The sequence below is a fragment of the Dermacentor silvarum genome, chromosome 2 (genome assembly GCF_013339745.2).
Source record: "Dermacentor silvarum isolate Dsil-2018 chromosome 2, BIME_Dsil_1.4, whole genome shotgun sequence".
NCBI lineage: Eukaryota > Metazoa > Arthropoda > Arachnida > Ixodida > Ixodidae > Dermacentor > Dermacentor silvarum.
In genome coordinates this window covers 124,857,831-124,882,244 of record NC_051155.1, presented here as the reverse complement: position 1 = coordinate 124,882,244, position 24,414 = coordinate 124,857,831, and the positions used below count along the sequence as shown (strand labels likewise).

The 24,414-nt window shown below is 42.6% G+C and overlaps 1 protein-coding gene across 1 annotated transcript in view; it reads left to right on the top strand.

The window, feature by feature from the left end:
• Positions 1 to 24,414, top strand: part of LOC119441739 (uncharacterized) — an 81,368-nt gene that overhangs the window by 50,362 nt on the left and 6,592 nt on the right. Inside the window, exons 7-17 of the mRNA XM_037706350.2 lie at positions 857 to 1,165; positions 3,989 to 4,036; positions 4,647 to 4,746; positions 7,046 to 7,206; positions 9,154 to 9,257; positions 13,135 to 13,237; positions 17,124 to 17,294; positions 18,813 to 18,970; positions 20,786 to 20,888; positions 22,303 to 22,341; positions 23,507 to 23,599. Coding sequence (XP_037562278.1) covers positions 857 to 1,165; positions 3,989 to 4,036; positions 4,647 to 4,746; positions 7,046 to 7,206; positions 9,154 to 9,257; positions 13,135 to 13,237; positions 17,124 to 17,294; positions 18,813 to 18,970; positions 20,786 to 20,888; positions 22,303 to 22,341; positions 23,507 to 23,599 — 1,389 coding nt within the window. The remainder of the gene's footprint in view (positions 1 to 856; positions 1,166 to 3,988; positions 4,037 to 4,646; positions 4,747 to 7,045; positions 7,207 to 9,153; positions 9,258 to 13,134; positions 13,238 to 17,123; positions 17,295 to 18,812; positions 18,971 to 20,785; positions 20,889 to 22,302; positions 22,342 to 23,506; positions 23,600 to 24,414) is intronic.

The following is a 24,414-nucleotide window of genomic DNA, read 5'->3' as shown; positions in this document are numbered from 1 at the left end:
TACTATATTGAAGTCAAGCTGATGCACTCAACTATTTCTCTAATTTCTGTTAGAACAGTTAACTTGCTGTGCGATTTCTTAGAAAACTTGTAGTTGGACGAGCTGGTTCATGATGTATAGAATCAACATAAGAGAGAGCAAAAAAAAAGAGTCACGAACAAGATCGAACAACAAAGAAATCTTTAACAAGTGATACATTTCAGGAAAAGGTGAAAGGAGAGTTGATGGTCTGCACATGTGCAAAAAGAAATGTCACGAGGGGTGCTCAAAATAAAAAATAAAAAAAAAACTCATATTGTTCTTAATCAGGACTAAGCTTAGGACCTTGTCACTTTAGCCTTTCCAACAATTTTGCTTCACCCTTCCTCAAGCTGACAGCTGTGTCAGAAATGCAATAGCCAATAGTATTATCAGTGCCTTTCTTGCGCACTTCTAATTTTATTTAATTTTGTGTGATTTCTTCTTTTTATATTTGAACTCGGAAGTAATTACGTTGTTTATGACAATGACTCACCTTTCGGATGCTGCAGGTATGACAGATAAGGCAGGGTGAAAGTTAGTTTGTTAAGTGCACATTACCGCTTATGTTTTTAAACATTCAGCACAGTTATCTGCACAGCCTGCTGCTGCCTCAGGGGTCAAACGACCTGCAGCAAGAGGTGTTGCACCAACTACTACATCTCCTACAAGATGCTGACATGGACACTTGTCAATTTTTGTGTGAACATGTGTGTCATGTCAGTATTTCCTCCTCACTACCAATCTTACATCTGTACGTGTAATAAATCATCCATTCATCTATCCAATTTGAGCCAGATGACACTGAATATGTGTGCATCCCATGAACTCTGCACAGGCCTCATCTTGGGCAAGGCACTGATTGAGTTCCCGGAAATGCGGACCTGGAACCTGAGCACTGTGCTGCGGCTGTACTACGGGCCCAAGGGCATAGCCACTGGAGCCTCGCAGATCATGACCCACTGCAAACGTCGCGAACTCTTCAACAAAGTTAACACCCGTGAACTGCGGGAGCAGATCGACAACTTTGCCATAACACTGGCCTATTCGGGTCTCATCACGGGCATCGAGAACAAGGAATCAAAGGCCAAGGAGCGCGTGTCAGATACCTGGAACATTTTCCTGAGCAAGCTTGGGGATGACAGGGGTGAGCAGCGTGATTTCATTTTTTTCAAGCAAAGCTTGTATTGCTTTACAGATTTCGGTGGCGGCGTAGTCATGCAAAAACTCACGTGTGGCGCATACCCGCAATGGATATGCGGCTATGAGCAAGAGATATGCGGGTATGAGCCAGGGACAACAAATAAAGAAAGAAAGAAAGAAGGAAGCAAAGCGGGTATCAGCCAGGGACAAGAAAGAAGGAAAGAAAGGACAGAACGAAAGAAAGAGCATGTGTGGGGAAAGCTGCGCCAGCGCCGGATCATGTGACGAGCGCGACCTAGTCAGGGTCGTTTGGTGTGTCGCGGGGAGGAAAAGGGAAGGAAAGGGGTTGGCGCACGCTCCGCCGGGCTTCCCCCTCACCTCATCAGATCAGTTCCGGCGAGCGGATGGGAATTAAGGCTGTCGTGGTGTTTTGTTCCTCCGAGGAGCAGGCTGCATTTGAGCACCGGCGCCGCAAACTCGCTCGGGAAAGGGCTTGTCGTCAACGTGCCGATTTTAGCATGAGGGCTTCTGAAGCCCAGGCGAAACGCCAGTGAAGAGCTGCGGACCCCGAGTTGCGGGAGTGCGAAGTTGAGGCCAAACTTCAGCAATGAGGCGCCGACCCTGAGTTTAGAGCAAACGAACTGGTACGCCTGTGGCAGCATCGTCTTGCCACCAAGCTTCGCTTATCCCCATTTCCTCGACAGGGGAAGGGCTCTGAATTTTGTTCTTCGTTTCTTTATTGCTATTTGAATTACATTGAAGTAAAAATAAATTCATAAAATTGTCATTGTTCCCTTGTATATAGTAGTAAAAGCAATCCTATAAATAAATGGCAACATTAGCTGGAACTGTGAGGATGTGACGGTCCAAATCCTTCGCTTAGATGCACCAAGCATTGAAAGACGCATGGGCATCTTTATTTATGCAGCAATATCTATGAATAAATTATTTTAGCCTCAGTTGTGCCTTGCTGTTAAGCAATACACCAGCACCTCCGTTTATTGACCCTCGTGCTTGCAGCTGCATGCTGATGTCAAGCTGGCTGAAGAGAGAATGGCCACCAAAAAGCATGAGACAGTGCCACCTTGCTTAATCTGGCACAAACATATGAAAACTGCCTCATCACAACTCAGCCTGAACTGCTTGCACGCAATGTGGAACCGCAATCAGGCCAATTTTCCAAGTGAAATTGTGCATAAAATATTGAGCCTAATGTACATTGGAGTTTAAAAGAAATGCTATATCAAAAGAAATTGGGGAGTCTCGATCCAGGCTGCTATAATGCCTGCCCACATGAAGATATGCCATTGCTAGCTATAGTCTGGCATCTGTGGCTTGCATTCACCCGTACAGTAATGAAAGTACTACGTGATACGTGTGTGTAACACAAGTGACCACTTCCTCATGACATGTAACTCGCTATGCATCCATGCACCACTATAATAAATTGAGGATGTTTCAGCTGATCATTGAGTGAAATTCTCCAACACTTGATCTGAAGTTCCAAATAATGTCACCTATAAGCATTTCAAGGACAACCACTGTCACAAAAGTGAATATAGTCACTATGCGTGTAATTTAAATATCAGCACACTTAAGTGAGTCCTCCAGCTCTGGGCCCATTTACTGCAACAGTATATAAGGCTCTCACAGCTAATAACACCATATTGCTTGCTCATCAAGCAATATGGCAATACGCTATCCCCTTCAAAAACAACTGCACAGTGGTGCGCCTAATTATGTACCGCATGTACTGAAAGCCTAACTGTTAACTCTAACACCTGAAGCTGCTCCACAATGACCATCACTGGCTTTTCAAGGTTCTCACTCATGATGGCCTCCACCTGCAGGAGAAACTCAACCACCTGAAATGCGTCTCACCCCTGGCAGTGATTATTTCTCATTGTCACAAATGACAATTGACCATGAGCTCTTGTCTCACTCTGAATTAAAACAAGGTATTTCGCCACGTTCGAGAAGGTGGTGATCTCCAAGTCACTGTGACCAGTGTGCAAAGCAACTAAGACTGCATGCAGTGCTTCATCTCCTTTGTCAGACTGGAAGCTGCTACCACGAAATAAATGTGAGAGATAGGTGGCAGAAAGGTCGGTGAAGACAAAGTTAAGCATCTCGACAGACTGAGAATGCTACTGCCTATAGGGCAGTAGCATTCAGACATGTCCTCAAATGTCTTGAGCACCCTTGCATACATAGATGCCACCTATCCCACAGTCTATGTGGCACACAAAACACCACACACATTGGCAAGCATGCAGCTGGTACACAATAGCTTAGTGGGTAATGCTCAGAGTGCCCCGCTCAGTGGCATGCAACTGGTACACAATAACTCAGTGGGAGATCAGTGACTTTCTTCACTATATGGTAAGAGTGGGATACTGTGCTACATCCCCCTTTTTAGAATATGAACATCCAAACATCCACCAACTAGCCCAACTTGCCGCTCTACTGCGGTAAGAGTGGTAAGGATAAAATTGTGACCTGACAACATTGTGGTGATGACGGCACTGACGTGATAGGGAGGACGAGCGCAGCAAGCCTAGAGATAGAGAAATTTATTTACACAAATGTTCACAGCTAACACATTCCTGATCCTTTAACTGCTGTCATAGCAAATTGTTGTGCTGGCCAGTAGGTGCCATTTTTTAGGGTCGTTATACAAACTAGTACATGCATTTTGCTACAAGCCAGTCATACTTTTTCGTGATGTGTCAAACAATGGAAGTAGTCAAGATAGCTACATTCAGTCAATGTATGTTAAAATTGCACCTCAAATTGTCACACATTGCTCTTTTTCCTCCATCCACAGATTCCCAGCACAGTGATGCGTGCCCTGCTAGTATAAACGAAAATGAGCGTAAGTATGTGAATGTACTTAGTTTGCATGACATACATATGTTCTTGTTACATGCAAAAGGGCAAGCACCCAATAAGCCAGACATGTAATCAGACAAAACTGTAACATAGTAGCAGCAATCTGCTCAAGCACGTACTTTATATGTCAAGCACATTACTGCCAATTTCTACAGAATAGCTTCGCTGTCAAAACAGCAACAAAGCTACATTTCGATTGTCAGTAACCTCTCATATATACTGGCTGAGAAACAAATGCCTCTGGCCTCACTGCAGTATAACAGGAAAATCCTGTATTTGGAGAATTTTAAATGGAGGTGGGTACCTCATGAAGACGAGAAACTATGAAATACTTTGTTGTACATATCTACTGCTCTCTTTGTTTATGTGTACTTATCTAAAAAATCTACCGCTCTCTTTTTTTATGTGTACTTATGCTTTTTTATGTGTACTTATGTACTTAGCTTATACATATGCTCTCCTTTATGCTGCTCAGAGGCGTCAGCTTTCTTGAGATTTTTGTGCACACGATGTGACGTTTCGTAATTATCTGTGATTAGACCTGCGCAGAGCTTTTCCTTGACAATTTTATGTTTCTTGTCCTTCAAATTCAGCCGAATGTGAAACACCTACGGATTTGCTAGTTGTGCTGGACACTTCGACAGATGTCATCGACAACGAAGAAAAGAGGGAACTGCAAAGTGAAATCCTTGCGTGAGCATAATTTTCCCTATTTTTCCATTGCACAAGTTGAACATTTATCTTGGTGTTAGGGAAAGCATACAAGTGCTACGTACAATATGCACCAAGAATTATAACTATGCAGTGCCTCTAGTAGCTGTGATCTGGAAACGGGCGCACTATTTATGGAAATGCACCATTTTTTGTGAATAATGAATCACAGAGACGATCATTAAAAATATATCCAGAGAAAGCATATTCCTTACAGCTAGCTATTCCTCATGAGCTGTACTGTTTTTTGCAGCTGAAAACCTGTGACAAAGTGCCTGTGAAGTTTGAAGTATGAAAGTCTGTAGAAACCATACAAATTTGGATGCATTGTTGCGCAGAGAAGAACAATTTACAAAGAAACTACACATGATGTTAAATGGAATGTTCCAGGAACTCTGCAGAGTATATTAAGGTGCAACACAGCACATAAAAAAAAGGGGGGGGGGAGGTTATTCCTTCCTCTCTTCCTCGCCCTGTGTTCCTGCTCTAAACCAACAAATGATGCTTGCTGCTCGCTCATGAACCGATGCATTCATTTAAGCAGTAGACAGGCTAAATAAGGGCAAGCCGTTCTGATGAATGGCTTACAAGAAAACAACATAGGAATAGACGAAGACAAAGTTTAGCACAAGGAAGACACACTGTGCTTCTTAGCGCATTGTCCTGTTGTCAATGTTGAAAGATTGTGTGTCTTGAAAGTACAGCACTGTGTCTTCTTGATGCCTCACTTTGTCTTCGTCTACTGTTGTTCCTTTGTAAACGATGAACAACCAACAAACCCAACCCGAAACCCTTGTGAATGGCAATGAATCTCATCATAATAAGGTGAACGTGAGTTCACTGATTTGAATGCAATGCACAGCATTTTTTCGTTTTCCTTTTTCTGGAGCCCGACTAAGATCAGTGATTGGTCTCATATGATCCTTAATGGCGCTTCTTGCGAGAATTTGAAACAATAAAGCTCACGCTGTGCCACGTGGTAGTGGAGCAGCCAAGCTTCGCTCTAATGTCTCTTAACTCCTCAGCATGGAATGTTTTTCTAGACAACTTGCTCTCCCTGTGTTCTTTTAGAATTTTTGATCCCCTGGCAGTCGGGCTTGATTTAATGTGCGTAGATATAATAGGTGGGCTATATGAGGGTCATCATTATACAGGTCTCCAGAATAATTTTGACCAGCTAGAATATTCACCTGAAGCTCAGTACATAAGTGTTTTTTTTTTCATTCCACCTCCATTGGAATCGTAATCAGGAATCAATTTGTAAATTCAAGCTCCGTAGCTAAGAGCATCGCATGTATGAAGTGGCGCACTGACGGGTGGGGTTTCGGGTGTTGTACCCCCCCCCCTGAGGCCGAGTTACCCCCCCCCCCCCCCACGAGTCAAGCCCCACCAGTCCAACGTGTACCTTCACTGCTCTGTTCACATTGTCATCATAATTCAGGAGGTGGCTTGAGGTGGAATTTTCCTGATTAACAAAACCGCTCTATCACTGTCTTGTATTTATTCATTCTCTCTTAAATTACTTTGAGTAAAACGCTGAAGAAATAAACATCGTCATCATCCTTGGTGTCGTTATATTATTATAATTATCAGGTATTTTATTTGCTGTCGCATTCCTCTGGCTAAAGCAAGGCAATTGCATATTATGCAAAGTGCTTGCTCTCCTCCCCCCACCACCATAAAAATTACCCTCCCTTCCCCCCCCCCCCCCCGGCAGAGATCCTGGGTGCGCTACTGCATGTATGTGTGAAATTGCATTTACATTGTGCGCGTGAATGCACTGTTACTTCTATATTTGTAAAGTATGTGTATCTAACTACTCTTCGAATAAGACGTGTCATTTACCTTGTATGTGTGAATGCACTGTTTGGTCTATATTCATAAAATATGTGTATCATACATGTACAATTTTCTTTTTTTTATGATTTAATAAACGTCTTTCTCTCTCTTATAAAATGTGTATCCAATTACTGTTTGATTTACGTTGTTCTTTTGCATATATTTTATAGCTGGTGACTAGATTTACAATTCCATTATATGAAATTGCACTGTACATAGCTGAACTTTCTCCGCTCGAATTGCTGACTGGAGCATTTGTGCCTTTAGCTCTTGCTCCACTTCCTTTTGTATTGAAGGATAATGTTCTTCAGCCAAACAACCAATCAATCAATAAAGAAATATTTTTAAGTACCACCAATTTTCTTGAACCATGACTGAGAAGGATTCTCACAAGTTGGCCTGAGTGCAATCGTAAATTACACCCCAATGATTGTTCTTGCAGAATGATCACCAAGTCGCTCAAGTTCCAGACAGGCATCAGCACCGTGAGCCTCTTTGCCAGCAAGCGCCACAGTGATGTGCTGCGTGACATCATCAAGGACAGCAGTGCTGGGGGATGCCCTGGATGTGCCGCCCTGTACCTGCGTGACCTCGGTGATCTCAGTGAGTCAGTCTGAGCTGTCACAACCATACATGGCAAATTCTTTAGGAACTACAGCCACCAATTAATCAACTGCTAATGCGAGTCTAGTGACTAGTATGCACTCTGGATTGCTCTTCCATATACTATATAGTCATATACCTGTATGAGGCCGCACTTATAAAACAGTGCCTGTGTCGATAAGACCGGGAAAACTGCTCAGATTTCCATAAATAAGTTTGCAAAGTGTGTGAGCTTCATTGATGCATGCTAGAGTCTCTTTAGCTAGAAAATATTAGGCACCAGAAAGCATTCACACTTTGCTTAGTAAATGAATGGAAGATTACATGAGTGTTCTTGGCTGGGCTTGTTGGTTTACATACATTAAGGCGAAACAGCGCATTATCCTGTCTGTTTTTCACATGTCCCATCATCTGTGCTGTTTTGCCATAAAGGAGGAACATAGCTTTAAAGTGTGGCACAGTTTCGCATTCAGTACTGTATGCCTATAGAAATTATTTATGATATCTTCAACACTGACCCCCCCAGGCATCTTCTTAGGTGAACATCTTAAAGTGAGCGTCTGTAGTTTGAGCAACTTCTGACATGTTATTTTTCACGAGCAAGTTTCTACTCTTGAATGCCCCGAAAATGTGTTGACACAAAACTATGTAGAAGTCAATCTACAAGGCGTAGGTAACATGCCAACATGTGACATCCATTAAACTTGGTTGTGCGCAATTTTTTTAATCAGCAATTCTTCAAAAAGTTTACTATCAATATTCACAGTCTAGGTTATGTTAGCGTGACTTTGTTGTACATACACTGCAATAATGCTTCTTCAGTTAGCCATTCCTTATTTATACTTTTATTTCATTTTAAATCAATCTCACAGGACTCATCAATAAGCATGAATGCAAAGTAGCTATATCTTGCCCGAAAGGGTAATTATTATCCATACACACTTTTGATGCCATATGTGCCAATGATAAGGATGAAGTAAGTAATGTTGAAATCGAAGCCGAATTCTTACCCAGGCTGGGCTGAAGCATACAAGTCAGTCATTCTAATGGTTCCCTTTGCACAATGGTCAGGGTACGTACATGGCTTAATGGCTGTGTGCCAAGCACAAAAAAGAAAATTTGGTTCCCGTATCCCTGAAGCTAAATTCAACTCATCGCACATCTTGCAGAATCTCGCAGCCTTGAAGTTAACTGGAGTATTGTATTCGCAAGGTGCCACGTCATGTTGCAAGATGTACAATTACCGAAGTATAATTTTTTGTATCAGTTAACCCTTTGTAGTTGAGTGTTGCCTGCAGGCAACATACCAGAAACAATTTTTTTTTTCTTGACAAGTTTCGGCATTGAGTACAAAGTTTCTGACCAAATGTCTTTGGCCAACACTATACAATCATCAACACTGGCAGCAAGCATCATTTGTTGGTTTAGAGCTGGAACACAGGGCGAGGAAGAGGGATGTTTGACATGCACCTTACGATTTTTTGAAAGCACAGTCACAGGAGACAGACCGATGCATCATATCTGACTGCAGTGCTGTCACACACACACACAATGTAAAGTAAATTAAATGTACACCTATGGTTTATATATAATGAGAGCTGTCTTTACAAATTCCAAACGAAGCCACATGTGGCTTGGGGTGAAGTCTACTTCCAGTTTTGTGCCTGGTGTTCCCACCTTGTTGCTGAAAAAGTTCCCACAAAATATCTTTTCTCAATACCAATGTGTGTTGCCCATTTCGATAGAAAATCATCAATGTTTTTTTTTTCTGGTATTTATGTCTCATCCGTAAAGGATTAAAGCTACTAAGTTCACTTGAAGAGTCTCCTTGAAGTGTTGTTATTCGTGAGCAAAAATGCAATTGGATGCAAGAGCCAGGAAGCAGAATTTGAGCCTGCTCATACCTCATCTGTTCCTGTTCCTCTTTTTTTCTCTCTTTTTATTCAGATGCCGTCGGTGCAGACAGCGACCAGGATGTGTTCAACATGCTCAATACTCTTGTCACCAAACACATTTCACTCATGGATGAACGGCCCGGTGCTGCCAGCAGGGTACGTGCATGATGGTGATGGTGGCCGAGTGAAATGCCTGGATCGTGTTTGTTTGCAATAGCTCTGGGGATTTTCGGAGCATTTGAGCATAACTAGAGTATAATTAGAGCCAAATTTTTTACAGTGTAGACCGCTTATAAGGTAAGTCGCCGGAGTCGCGAATATCCACACCATAAGCAGTACCGCACTATAACCAAAGCAACAATTTTCAAGGCCCGAACATATGCAAATTATGTGCACCGAGCCGCCACGCGTATGCGACAGTCGAGAAATGCGGCTAGAATGTTTGCATTCAATTTACAGTCGAATCTCGTTAATTCGAACCAAATCACGCGGCAGCGCCTCCGACCGGCATTGCGCCAGCACCGCCATAGAGTAAAAGCTTACAGACCCCTCAATGTCGCGCGCGAACAAAACAAAAAAAAAGGAAGAAAAAAATGCAGCGGAAATTTCACCCTCTCTCAAATGGCAAGGTCGCCGATTCTGCGCTGCGCCGGAACATGCGTCTACGTGCCGACGTCTCAGCCACGCTACCGTAGCCACGCGTAGAAAATGGCAGTGAACCCTTCTTTCTCCTTTATGCTTCCGCTACTTTCCAGTCACGTGTTGACCTTGCACGCTGTGGCTACGGCGCAGAGGGAAGCAGCGGCGCTGTCTCAGGCCAGCCAACGCCCGCTTCCCGATAATGGCAGAAAATGAAACTTCTGGGAGCTGGCGCCGGGCCGGCTGTAGCGGCGGCGCCTGCACGGCGGCGGGCGCACACGGTGACAGTCGAAAGTGAGGGAGGTACGAGGGAGGGCGAGGGGAACCACCGAAGTGGCGGAGTTGCCGAGGCGAAATCCGCTTCCCTGCCGCCCTCCTCCTTCGCATTCCACGGTCTCTGCGCACGCCCTTCCCTGTGCCGTGCCGGCGCCGCCCGCTCCCTGAAGTTTCGTTTGCTGCCGTTATCATGAAGCGAGCGTTGTCCGGCCTTGGCAGTTTTGTGGCCCTAGCTCGCTATGCGCGCCGTGATATTTCACAACTCGCACTCAAGATTCTGGTTTCAGCCTCACCGGCTGTTCATTCGCACCACGTGCTCTTCTCCTCCACTTCGTCTCTCTTTCTTCCTCGAGCACTCCTTGGGGCGCCCGTTTGAGGGGAGCATTCTCCGTCTCCGCTGACTTCCGTACTCGCAGGCAGCCGCACAGTAACCGTTGTTTCGTTTCCCGCAACTGCACTATAAGCGATACGTGTATACATGGAGTGCTATGGGAAAATTAAAGGGAGTCTGAAAAGGGGTCCTGCGCTATAAGCGGTTACGTTATAAGTGGTCTATACTGTATAATGAAAAAACACATGTGACTGTTCCATTTCCTGTTCAATGTACAGCTATGAGGGGCATCATCCGCCAGTGAAATAAAATCAAGGCTATTATACATTTAGTGCTATGCGGCTCATGCACACTGTGCTGCATACATTTAGCATGCATTCTGTCTGTAGTGGCCTGTCTTTGCATGTGCATGTACGGAGCATCCACCATAGCAAGTCTTGCAAAACAAGAAAACGTCACTGATGCTGCTCGCAGCTATGTCTCAGTTAGAGTGAACTACAGTAGTCTCGTTAGCATGGAACCAATCTACATCCATGTGCTACTAGAATGCAAGTAAACTTTTGGGGCAAGCTATTTCGGTTTACTAGTCGGTATAATTAAGGTTCATTCACAGCTGAAACTGTTCTGAGAAGAATGAAGCAGGATTGCTTCACTTCAAAGCTGGGAACTGAAAAGTGAAACATTTGACAATGTAACTTATACGAACATTTATTCTTTCTTAAGTAACGCCCAGTCAATCGCTCATCCTGGGTCCTTGACTAAGAATAGTATTGACACGAAAATTTTGTGTCTCGCTTTGTTTGCTTTTTTAGGTAGCCATTGATCCCATTATTACAGTATGCAGACTGAATTCCTCAAGAGCACCACAATTATTAATTACATCACCTTTTGTGCGACCAGTTCAGAACAAGTGCCTAGTGCAGTGCAGCTTTGGACGTGAAGCAGGAGACCATTCACGTCACTGAAACCAGAAGTGGCGATAATGTGGTGCCACAAACAATTCAAGCAAGTGCCAGTCAGCTCGGTGCAGTGGTTGAAGACCATAGAATGACTTTATCCCTGAAAGCTGCCAAATCAGCCTTTCTAATTGTGCGCTTCTCTTGGAAATGCAGGGGGTCCCCCTGCACCTCTTTTCCCATCACGTACTGAATCGGCGATGTCAGTGTTGTCTGGCACTATGAGACTGCCACATCAGGTTTCAGTGGTGTAAATAGTCTATTTTTCATGTCCGAAGCCATGCTGCACTTGGGGTACGTTTTTAACTGGTAGCATCACAAGGTCACACAATTATTTATCTGCTGTGCTCTCAATGAATTCAGGCTCCATAGTCAACAGCTATCCAATAATGAAATAAAAACTAGACAATTATTTTGTGTAAATAGAACTCCTTAAAATTAAGAGACATTAAAGAGGATTGTTAAGTTAAGCGGGATAGGTAAATTACATTTTTGGAAACCAGAAACACCTATTTTACTGTAAGCAGTGTCTTGGCGAGCCAAAAATGATGAAAAAAAAAAAAAAAGCTGTAAGATGAGCTTGAAGTTCTTGTGTGTTAGCTTGTGATATCATGAGATTTTTGCAATGGCTGGTTGGAACTAGCTAATAGTTTCTTGATAAACAAAGGATACATTGCATTCTAAGGAAACCAAAGATTTGACCTAATGACTTTTGAGCACCTTTTTTGCACAAAAACAGCACCACAGAAATGCTTTGAAATGTGAGATGTCAAACCGACATACTTATTTGAAAGTGTATACTTCACCAAACTGAACTAACTTAATTAGTGTTGTTCCTAATTATCACATCTTTAAACTGCCACAGTAATGTTGTCAAAGCACCTTGCATTTCTCGAGCGGTAGAAAGGATGGAGCTGTCATAGCTGTGAAACCGATCACCATGGCTGCCATTTCACATTGGTGGCAAAGCACCTGCAGCACTGGCCTATCCTGTAATAGTTGGTGTGTCTTGCAAAATTATGTCTGGTACTATCTTAATGCTGTGGTACATATACTGAATTACACAAATGAGAAATCACTTAATGTGTTAAGCTCTGCTGGTATAGTTGACTTGTTCTCCAGTGTTGATACATGATACCACAAGTTTAAATAAGCTGAACTTTCAGGCAGTGAGTGGTGAATGATAGTGCACATAGTGCTTGCTTCCTGTAGAATAACAGCTCTGTAATGTATGCACCTTTAATCATAAGGCACATGTAGCAAAGCTACTTACTTGCAACAAACCCAGAGGAAACTAAGTAAATGAATGATGGAATCCATCGACAAGCAAAAAAAAGGGGGAGGGGGGGAAGGGGGGCTTTGGATGCAAAACAGACAGAATGAGCTACATAAATATTCACTAAAATAGAAGGAAATAAAGATACAATCTTAGCTCAATTGTTAAAGCTCCACGTGTGACATCCACAGTTTAAAGGTTCATTTCCAACTGGCAGGAAGCTCTTTGCGCTCCTACTTTTATTTCATTTTCCTGTTATAAGAACATGAACATAATTGCAAACATAACCATCAGCTACATCTTTGTTAACCTACATCTTTGTGTGACTCAAGATAAATATGTTAATTTATGTCAAACACTTCTTTCCATCAAAGCCTGTTTGCTTTATAGCTATGTGTTACTTGCCTAAACATCGAATCTGTTAGATTTCTCAACCTTTCTCATGCAAGACCATTTTAAATACAAACGATAACTGATGGCTAATCAAATTGAGAAAAGTGTGAACATGGTGATTAGTCATGCGAAACTTGCCATCTCCCGATTACTGGGCTTCAGGTGGTGCTTTACCTGAACCTGAGAAAGAAGGCAGCGGGTGGACTGCATTCCAACGAACGCCAGGTCGAAGAGGCTCTCAACAAGTTCCGGGTGGCGCATCCAGGTATGGAACACTTGTACAGTATGGGACCATGCTGGTGAGCATGGAACAGAAGAGCATAGAACTATATATACTTTTTCTTTTTTTACTCGGTAAATTTGTTTCGTTGAAGAATGTGCAAGTCATACTGTGTGGTGCTTTATCTGTGAGGCACCTTAAACACTCCTGATCCCCCATTTCTTGCACTTGAATGCTACATTATGTTTCTTAGTTTCCCTTGAGTCAGAACGTGTCATCACATAACTGAAAACAAAAGGCACCATTGAGAGATTTTTTTGCATAAAGGAAAAATAAATGTGGCTCCTTGGCACCACAAAGCCATACAGCATTCGTGCATTCCTACCACTCTCTCGTTCCATGTGTTTCTGCTAACCATAACCTCCGACTCCCTTCTTTGTCCCCTTTACTGTCACATGTACCCTACCGCTCTCTTCCTTCTTGCAAAATTGGGCCGTAAGTTGCTCCTGATGTAGCAAAGGAGCCGTAGACAGCATGAACGCTCCTTCTCAGTGTTTTCTTGATGGCGTACTCTACTACTAATTTCACGAATGCGCTTACTTATACCGGCCGTTTTTTTGTTGCCCCCGATTCTTCAAATTTCATCTTCTGAATTCATATTTCATCATGTGCCTCATGCACAAAACATTCACATTCAAGGGAGTTTAGCATACGCATTGTACTGTTTGTCCTCGATGATGTCCTGCCCCTGTGCTCCTCCATGGTAACCACTGTGCACCATACCAGTTTTGATGCAACTCCGGGGCAGTCTGATCGAGTATGTGCTTTAACTAGTTTTATTGTGGTTTTTATGATGCCTGTTCCACATTTCCACATATCAGCAGACTGGCCTAGCCCATCGGGAAAATTATTGCGCATCGTTGCTTTATGAAATGGAAGTGTAAATAAATGAACATAAAGTAAGGTCCACTAGACATTTAGATGTGCTTTTAACTTCTGGCTGTGGTGATGCTTTGAAGTTGCATGATTTTGTTTTCTCGTCTGTTATAAAGCATTTACTTATCCAACAAAGTGGCACAGTTACTAAAATTGTTGTAGTATACTTATTTCTAATTTTCTGTGCGCATTTCCTCGTGCAGTAGGCTGATCACTATTGTGATGCTCATTTGTGTCAACAACTGTAGCAGTGACATCTGTAGTCCCCTTTGAGTAAGTCTCTAACCATATCTCCCGAGTCTGCTTATATATAAGAGTAGCTAAGATTTGTGGAGATGATGCCTTGCATCAACCTCAAGTTCTTTTTTATTTCTCTCTGGTTCCTCCTTGCCAGCTTATTTTTGAAGTTTTGGTGCATTTTGTAATAAGAATGCACTTCAATTGATATAATTGGGTAAAGCACAGCACAGTTATCGTAAAATAACGAGATGGCTCAGAGGCCGCACAGAGGTCATAATTGTTTTGTTCATCGCTGAAGGAAATGTTTCTCCCTTATTCCAATACTACAAGTTTGTGTTGAGGGACTGGAGCTGCTGCACACACAACTTATTCTAAAATTTGCTGTGTATGACTGTTACTGCGAAAGAAACTTGGCCTTTGTTCACACAACTTAATCTCCTACAGAAAACGCATTTGCGACTGGCCATCACTGCGGTGACCATCTCATTATTGCACTAATCACTATCATTAGCAGCGACTGCACAAACATCAGCTTACAAGCAAACACTCTTACGTAGAAGTAGTTATTGAATACATCATACTTGTTCCAGTGAACACCTGTAAACTGCAAGAAAAGGGTGAAAAAACTCAGTCCACCTATTTCATGGCGCGAGAGCGCATGTACCCTGCCCTAGCGAATTAGTCACAAAACGTTTTGGAAGGGTCACGTGCGTGGCCTAATCTCGGAGGCAAGTCCCCCGAAAAAAACTAAACACTCGGACAATGGCTTGGATGCGCACTGCTGCAAACACTCGTGCCGTGTTGCCACTCCTCCTGTCGGTGCTGAAACGTGCATAGCGACAACTGCATATGTGTGTTCAAAATAGAAAGCGGCCAAGGCTTCGTCCAAACTACACTGTGAATCATGTAGTGGCTGCCTTTCTTTGATGGCTAGCAAATTAATTGAAAAATCCCTGTGTTACACTGGGGCGACACTTCAAAAACATCACATTGCTGACGAAGTCTTCTTGCTGCGTCGGCCCTCTCTTGCTGAGGGTGGCAGTGCATGCGTGACTTCACATACTCGTTTAAGGCACGGTAACACTGGGTTGATACGAGAATGACAACACACTGATGCCACAATTGGCCGGCTATTCAGCACAGTGTGTTGCTGAGACTACTTTGTCGTACCAGGCCGACAACGATGCAATCGACGAGCGGGAGTTGTCGTAGTGCTACAGGCGTTTGTGTTGAGGGCACCAACAGAATCAGTGTGCTGACCATCATTCAACTGATCCCCGCACTTTTGGCCGCCGAACCAACAATATTGATAGCCGAAGCATCTTGGCTTGTATATGTAATTAATTGCGCTCAACATGAGTCGAAACATGCTTTCAAAGTTGAAATGCACAAACTTCAGCCCTCTCAAGCCATGCACATGAAGTTTGAGCTGATGTTGATCCTGTTCAGCAAAGGTTAGGTATAGCGGAGCCACTACTGGCAGACCTGAACTGAAAAGTAAGATGTTAGAATGAAGGAAACCTCTTTTATGGTGCAATTCTGGCCTTAGTGATTGAAATCAACTGTATACATATTGCCCTGCGTGTGCGCAGTAAGTGGGAAGCTGCGACACAGTGCTGTGCCAACATCTGTACACCACCATTCCTGAAGACTGCCAGTTGCATTTGCTACAAAGATGGGTCGGTCTGCACGTGTTGTTATGTGGACACATTTGTTATTCCAGGGATGCACTGTTTACCTCTACGTCAAACAGCAAACAAGTGACGGTGCATTTGGTACAGCAGCATAAACAACTGCCTCACTCAGTTACTAATGCCATTAGTGATGGCATCCGCATTTTTGCAAGAGACCTTCTTTTTTACATGGCCTATAAAATGAGCGCTTATGTGGGCATAGTTTGCTCTTACAATACTTTATGGAATACACAAGCTGTAGTATGACGAAATTAAAGAAAAGTGAGAATCAGTAATAACAGCCCATTTATATGTGTGTCTGGTTCACAGTCGCTGTTGTTTAAGGAGGTCAGCCTCATATTCACTAGTTTCAGGGTAGAAAAATGTGGCTCATATGCGCCGTTCCCACAATATTTGAAGCTTACAACAATTTGTGGCTGTAGATGTCGGTGTAAACAAATGCACCACTTTGGTAAATCCGACGCAGAAGGCTGCACTAGAAGGCTTCTCGAATATGCTAAATGTCTAAAGAATGCGTAAAAGGACACCAAATTACAAGGCAGCCCCCTGTTGGCAGACGGAACTCAGCGTGCCTTTATCGGCTGCACTGTAAGCACAACAATGCACTCAATCCTTCTCACCCAGTAGTTGGTGAGTGCTAAATTGCTTCAAGGAATGACATGCTGCCCCCGAGAGTCCAATAATAATTAATTACAATCTATGCAACGCACTATTGATGTACACATGACATGGGCACAGGTACACAAATCAACAGGCGAAAGCCCCAGCACCCTTCCAAAATGTTTCTAGCGGCATGTGGCAGATAGCAGCACGGGAAAATTAAAAAGGCAGATTGGACCTATTAATTAATTTACCAGAAGCACAGGACACAATGCAGCTGCACAAAAATATTGCTACAATAACAGGACGCTGCCACGTTAATTTTGTTATTAAATTTTCTAGCTCTCCTTGTGTTGTTCAAAAGTGTTCCGACCTATTCGCATTCCACGAAGCATTTAACCAACCAGAACTCACGCACAGTGAATCTTTGAGTATGGTGGCATTCACGGGCTTTGTTTCAGATGTGCCAATTTTCGCCATCGGCCCCAAGGACGTCATCGATGCGCTGAACACTAGATCTGGAGCCTTGACACTGGTGGACATTACCGGTGTTCTTTCGGATGAGAGTCCTGACATGGAAAGACTGCGTACAACCAAGGACCTGCTCGACCTTCCAAAGAAAATATGCCGAGGTACGTAAGCTACCTTTGCTTGTTTTTTATTGATTTGAACGGCAAAGTCATTCTTTGCCGTTTGAAGAGCAAGGAAGAATATACCACCCCTACTGTTGTTTTCAGTGTGACTGCTAGGTTAAGCATATCATGACTCAAAAATGCATTACAAATTACACATGCACCACTGCTTCCTGCAACTCATCAACCATGATACATGAATATAGTTCTCTTCTCTAGATTTGACATAGCTGAACAGTTTATCTACAGTGCAGATAACATACAGGCAAGTGAGTACAACAGACAACTGGAACATTTTAAGACCAAGTCATCACATTGTTCCCCGCTGCAAGGCAGCAGACGAGTGGAGTGGCTGCAGCGCATTGGACTTTCGGTATCCAAACCAATCCAAATGGCACCAGCATCTACGCGTTTGCAGCCGTCGCTTCACGTCGAAGGTTTGCCACAATAGAGTTTAGCATGTCCGGTATTCAGGTAAACGCAAGCGCAAGTGTACTGGCCGCTTTATCACGTTTTACATGATGAACAGAGGCGCAAAAGTGAATGGCTTGCATGGTGCAGCCACCTGGCGGCACAAATCTCTGCCAAACACACAGCTAATATAGCAGTAACCAAGTTTTTTCTACTTTGCTGCTTGTTCAAATTTTTGGCAGGAGCGTAATCTTGAACACGTTGTCATGTTTAAAATGTTTTGCACTTGGTTACAGGAATATTAGCTCTGTATTTGGCTGGTTAAGCTCTGCACCACCAGATGGCTGGACCGCGCATGCCGATCAGGCTGCTCACGTACGTCTACGAAGCTCCTTCATCACACCGGTATGGAGGGGCTTTAGTTTATGCCTCTGCGTATCCGTCAAAACACCCAGCTCGCCTGTGGTTACCGGAATACTGGACACGCTCGGCGCTGCGACAGAATGCTCGCAACGCACGCTGCTTGATCGCTCTCACTGCGGATCAACGGCCGGGCGGCTAGCGAAGAGGTTGGAGAGCCTTCGGGCGCAGGCTCCAAGACAACCGGAAATAGGCGACAACACGTCACAACATGATGTAGAGCCAGCGAAGGCGGAGCTTAGCCCCGTTCAGTCGGCGAACGAGTAGAGGAGGAAATGCATGGCTAGGGAGGAGGGTAACTTGTAATCGTCCGTAGCTCTCTTAATATGAGACGCTTCACTTAAATTGTGACGCGAATGTTTTACTGTAGCTGTACCCTATGCGTTTACAAAATTTGTCCGAACCGTTTCAGGGACCCTTTAAATCTAAAAGCTGTAAACAGTTACCGCTAACGAGAGGGAAGAACTGGAGAGAACAGAGCAAGAGCCGAGCAGTGGTGACCTTTGCAAAACACACGTATTTAAGCTTCCCATCTTCCCATCATTGACACTATCCTGCAACCATTAGAAACAGCAGTCTCAGCTAGCTTTATGACAAGGAACGATGAAAACGACAATACAGGTTTTTTAGCACAATAAACATAATAAAAGCTTGCTTGTCTTCTTTGTCCACTTTCCGGACTAACAGTGCCAGCTGGGCTGCGGCACAAACACTGCCAGGCTCAGGGCTCTCGGTGGCAGTCCTCTGTGCAAAGCAAGTTCCAAGGTGCTGTGACCCCTGGAGCGGTACAGTATTGGTCCTACAGCACTGCCACGTTCTCGGCAAGCAAGAACCTCCAAATCAAGGTGCGATTGTGTACGCTTCTCTTACGTCAAAGCATTACCTTGAACATCAATCATGTTGACCAAGTCTATTATACTTAGTGTTCCCCCCAACACCTCACTTGCAGTGGTCTCATGCTAATGCATTCAAGGTGCATATGTAGGCAAGTTTGCTACAAGGTGCACCATATATTATGCACCCCATTACTGATGATGACAACCTTTATGTTAACCCTTGAAAACCCAGGCTTGACCTGTACTTGTCTTGCCACTTTGTCCTAATATGTCAAGGATGAATCGTACTCATCCATGGCACACTTATCTTAGCTTTGCTCCACAATGACAAGCCGCATCTGTCAGCTGAACTTCAGTGATAACTGCTGGCTTTTGCCACTCTAGCAGCTTACATTTGTGTAGATATCATGAGTGTAGAGAATATTATTGCAGACTTCCATTCTAGACATCTTGCTCAATGTATTTATTGAATGCAAGAAATAAAATGCAATTAAATAATTTTTTAATGAGCATTATGTGCAAGAAAAAGTAAAACAGTTTGGAAAATTGTATGCTCTCTCCCACAAAAGCCTGGAACTTATAGGATTAATGACATTTTGATATTTTGAGAAGAAATGGTTATGTATAACGCATAAATACAACATCAAAAAGTTATACTTTTTTTTTTGTTTCAGCGAGTATATACATGGGCACCTTGTGCAGCTTTTGCTCTTTCAAGTAGTCTGATAAAACCTGTCTAGGTGCTGCATATAATGTCAACCTGTGATGGATGCTGCAACATTTTCAGTCCTCTTTGCCTGCCTCAATTTTATGCTGTTCGTCATGATCACACAATGTTCACAAAGCTCATAAAAAGAAGTTCATGTAAGTAAGGTTCAGCGACCAATGGTACAATCATGTATTTGTATGTAAGCATTGCACCATCTCCTTCTCATGCTCTCTTTGTAATTCTGAACAACAAATCAGTACAAGAAAAATAGAGTTCTAGGTACTTACACTTCTAAGCGATGGTTGTTTTGTAAGTGATAAATTACAAGAACTTTTAAACGGGGCACTTAAAACAACTCCTCATGCAGTCCGTGTGTGCAGCTTTCCATGCACATGACGGTGCTTAGACCTTGCTCAAGGTTTACAGGACACGCAATCGCCATAGTCAAGCAATGATACATGCACATTACTTTTGTTGCTTTTGGCACGAGTGTGCTTGTGTGCTATATAGGTAATAAATATTTGCCACCAAATGCTTTTAAGATGTTACGATGACTGGAAAAGAAGATTTAGTTGATTATTTATATTCACAGTGGTCTTCTGCAGGCTGTAACAAAAATAATGATTAACACCAGCACATCGACAGCCAAAGAGTAAACACAAAGTGTGATATAAATGTGCTGTACCATATTTTTCGAAGATTTACCCACTCCACAACTATCAGGATAGATGAGCTCATGGCGAAAGTATGTATAATAATCCTTTATTTGCCTTGGAGCTAGGTATTCTGACTAGCTATTGTGGGAAAAAAAAGTGTGCATATAGATTTTTAAAAATATGGTATAGAGGTGCTTCTCTTTAGTGTATCCTGATGGCGAAATCCTGGTCTATGCATACTGTCATCTTGCAGTAAAAAATTTTGCCGAGCCTGTATGCCTACTTGCAAGCGATACTCACGCTCACAAGTAGAAGAGGATGACTCTAACTTGTGCACAGATGTGCTTCCTCTGTTAACACGTTTTGTTGCACTCACAATGTCTAAGCAAACAAGGAATGCATAAATGCCAATGCTGAGAACCCAGCAAAGTCATGCCAAACAATATCCATAATTTTCAGTTCACCACAAATGACCGGGGCAACCTCAAGGTCTGCGACGTCACCGGTCGTGTTATTGGTGACAGCCTCGCAGGTTTGAGATGCTACGAAACCAACGCACAGTGTAAGTAAGCCCTCCAGCTGCTGTTTCAAGCTGGAGGGCTTTCAAGCGAATAGATTCTCTTGCTTCCAAAGATTTTTTTTATCACCAAAGGTCACAGCACAGTGATGTGCCTGCATTAATACAGTTTATTGAACAATCTGAAATTGCAGAAAATTAGACCTTGGTAGACCTTTCAGGTTAGTTGAAAGCATGCAGCTATACTCAGTTTCATACATAGCAGGCAATGTTGCAAAGGCTAGAGATACTTTTCTTAATGCTTTCATTCACAACCCCCCCCCCCAAAAAGTGTGGCACATGCTTTTGCAAAGATATATGTACGCACAATGTGTAATTCTATGTAACATTACGTCTTATTCTTTCAATATGATGTAACTTGTTACATGGAAGGTGTCACAGACCTGAATGTACTTCTACCAAATGAATGAAATGGCTCGTTTCTGTGACCAGTGGCCACAGAGCACCATTAGGGCTTGTGACCAAAAAATAGCATCTCACATACTGGAGGCTTCACAAAGCTGAACATAAAATACTCGATTGGATAAGACCTTATATCCACAACTTATATTTGTAAAATATGAGGTAGTTATTCTGTAGAAAGCATCACAGACAAAACCAACTGCAGTGTGGAACGCACAGAGCGAGACTTATATGACCACACCACTTGCATAGCTTTCACAGCATTGTCTACTAAGTATGGAATGGAACACTGTAGTAGAGTTCAAATGTTGTACATGTCGTGTGCATGCAGTTTTTATACTTAATATTTAGAGAGTTATAACACTTATTCATTCACCTGACAACATAATGCATAAGCTAAAGTTGAGCGAGAGTGCATTTATAACACAAAGACTCAGATTGCTGGCGTTCAAGCAATATTACATCAGATGGAGCTGCGTATATTTTCTAGTGTGCTCATTATAAATAAGAAAATTGTGATAGGGGATGTGTAAATCAATTCATTACAAAAGCAAATGTGTTTGAAATTATTCATTGCAGTAGTGCGCTATACATATAAAAAATAAAAATGTAGCATGCTGTTAATTCATTCCACTTCATTATATCGGTCATTTCACATAGTAACAACGTCCATTGTAAATATGTTAAACTCCTTAGTGTTGCAGGATTACATGTTTCTGAAATTGAATTTGGTGACAGACTCCTGCATGTCCCAATGTGCACATTGATAGTGTTTTATGAACTTGCAATAATGTGGCCCAAATTCTAAAAAGTTCCTTCCCAAAATATTTGCCACCTTATATGAGTGAACTGGAAGCAATTCATCATTACTGTGTGCAATAGGATATGCTCAATGACTTATTTATTGAAATAAAAAAAAATGTCCCCCATTCAGATTCATTTGATTTCCTAATTCACTCGATTTGTTTTTTTTTTTTTGTTTTTTTTTTCTACCCAGTTAAGACATTGTCGTTCAACTACACAAGGCCATGCAAAAGTAAGTGTATGCTCAGCACACTTTTATGTCAAGGATTAAAGTTGCAGTTCGGACTCTTTCTCTATTAGTACTATTATTAATTCTAGTCTTTATGGTATAGAGTGCTCAATTAGCACCTGTTAGGTGTTTTTCATGATGTTTTGAAGACCTAATCAGTAATGTGCTGATGGTATTGTGATAGGTTCGTCAAATCTTCTCACAGCCATAACAATAACTTTATGCACCTCAATGTTACCCATAGTTGAACAGATAAATCAAACCAAGCTTGTGACAGCATGAAGCACTGACCAATTAATTATAAGTACTATGCATATTTATGTTCAAACTGGCAATTTCTCTGGCTTTCATGACAGAAATGTGTGAAAACATTTTTGGCACAGATTTTCTTTATTTTCTCAGAACTTTAATGAAATCCTTAATATGAAAGCTATATTTGTACGAGCCAGCACCGTGCCCACAGTGCTTATATGCCTACTATGATGGCCATACATTTATGGTTTTGTTGTAAATTACCGTCTCAGATCGATTTCATGCTATGGTTTAGCAAGTATACAGCAATGAATACTTTCTAAACTATAGCATAAAATTGATCAGATTGATTGGCCAGGGCTCACACATTCCAATCTGGAACGCTATAGGAAGAAAGGTACCCCACAAGAATGCAACAGCTTATCTCTATATGGGAATGCATCATACCCAATACAATTCTCTACAAAACTTGTGGACAAATTCGGATGTTAACCATGAATAGTGTTCCTCCTCCCCCTTATAGCGATGATGTCAGTACTGGTTCTGGCATCTTTTAATGTCACCTGTGGTTAACAGAAGGCAGAGACTCTGCCAAAGATGAGACACATGCAAGCAAGCTTGCTTCAGTGGGAGTGAGTGATGAGATCAGCTAGATGCAAAGAGCTGCCTACAAACATCATTTGTATACTTATTCAGCAGTCAACACTGCAGTGGTGATGGCACAAAGATCATTTGTATATTTATTCGGCAGTCAACATCGCAGTGGCAATGACTTAAAGTATTGGCTGCTGAAAACAATCGCAAGCTTCTAGGTAGCGTAAAAATGTGCATAAGTGATGCATGTTTTGGCCATATTGTGGTGCAAAAGCCTACATACAGTACCTAAGCATTTCTTTGCCCCCATATCACATTGCAGAAGGACCTCTGAGCTGCTCTCCACTGACATACGCTGTGATCGGAAAGGATGAGAATGTTCCACAGATCAACTTTGATGCGTCTACCTGCGAAGGTATGCAAAAAAACTCACAAATGCAGTGAACCTGTGCAGTGGACAGTGTTGAATATTTTCCGCTTCACTCCTGGTGTCGGCTACGCGTATTAGAAGACCACAGAATTGTAGCCGTGTGTCCCTAAATGCTTTAATGAGAGTGTGAAAGCACAGAAGGGCTATGTGGCTTCGCGATCCTGTGCTAATTGAGCAGAGCCCACGAGCAGGAAAAAGAAAAAAGAATAACAAATATATTTCATGCATTGTTGCCAACAGTAAAGTCATTGTCATGCGTCATGGTCCCTCTATAAGCACCAGCAAATGTGTAAGTCGTATTGCACTGTCAAATGAAGTCTACTGGGCTAACCAGTCCATTGATTGACTATTGAAGAAATTGCCTACTGCCTCATCTTTTTTCACTAATGTAATACAGCATTGTCGTGGCAATTCAGTAGAACAGGTCTTATGCTGCAGAGGATTATGAAAAACCCCTCACAATGGTGTAGTGGCTTTGGCAATGCACTGCTAAGCCCAAGGGTGCGGGATCAAATGCCAGCCACCACGGCCGCATTTCGATGGAGGCGAAATGCAAAAAAGCCTGTGCATTGGGCGCACGTTAAAGAACCCCAGGTGGTCAAAATTAATCCGCAGCCCTCCACTACGGTGTGCCTGATAAACATATGGTGGTTCGGGCACATAAAACCCAGTAATAAAACCCAGTAATTTAATTTTCACGATTATGAAAACATAATGAATGATGAGAGGCCCAGCCAGTGGCTGTAAACTGGTACATTAACACAGAGAACTATCTTCTGTCTACAATGCAACATTGCTGG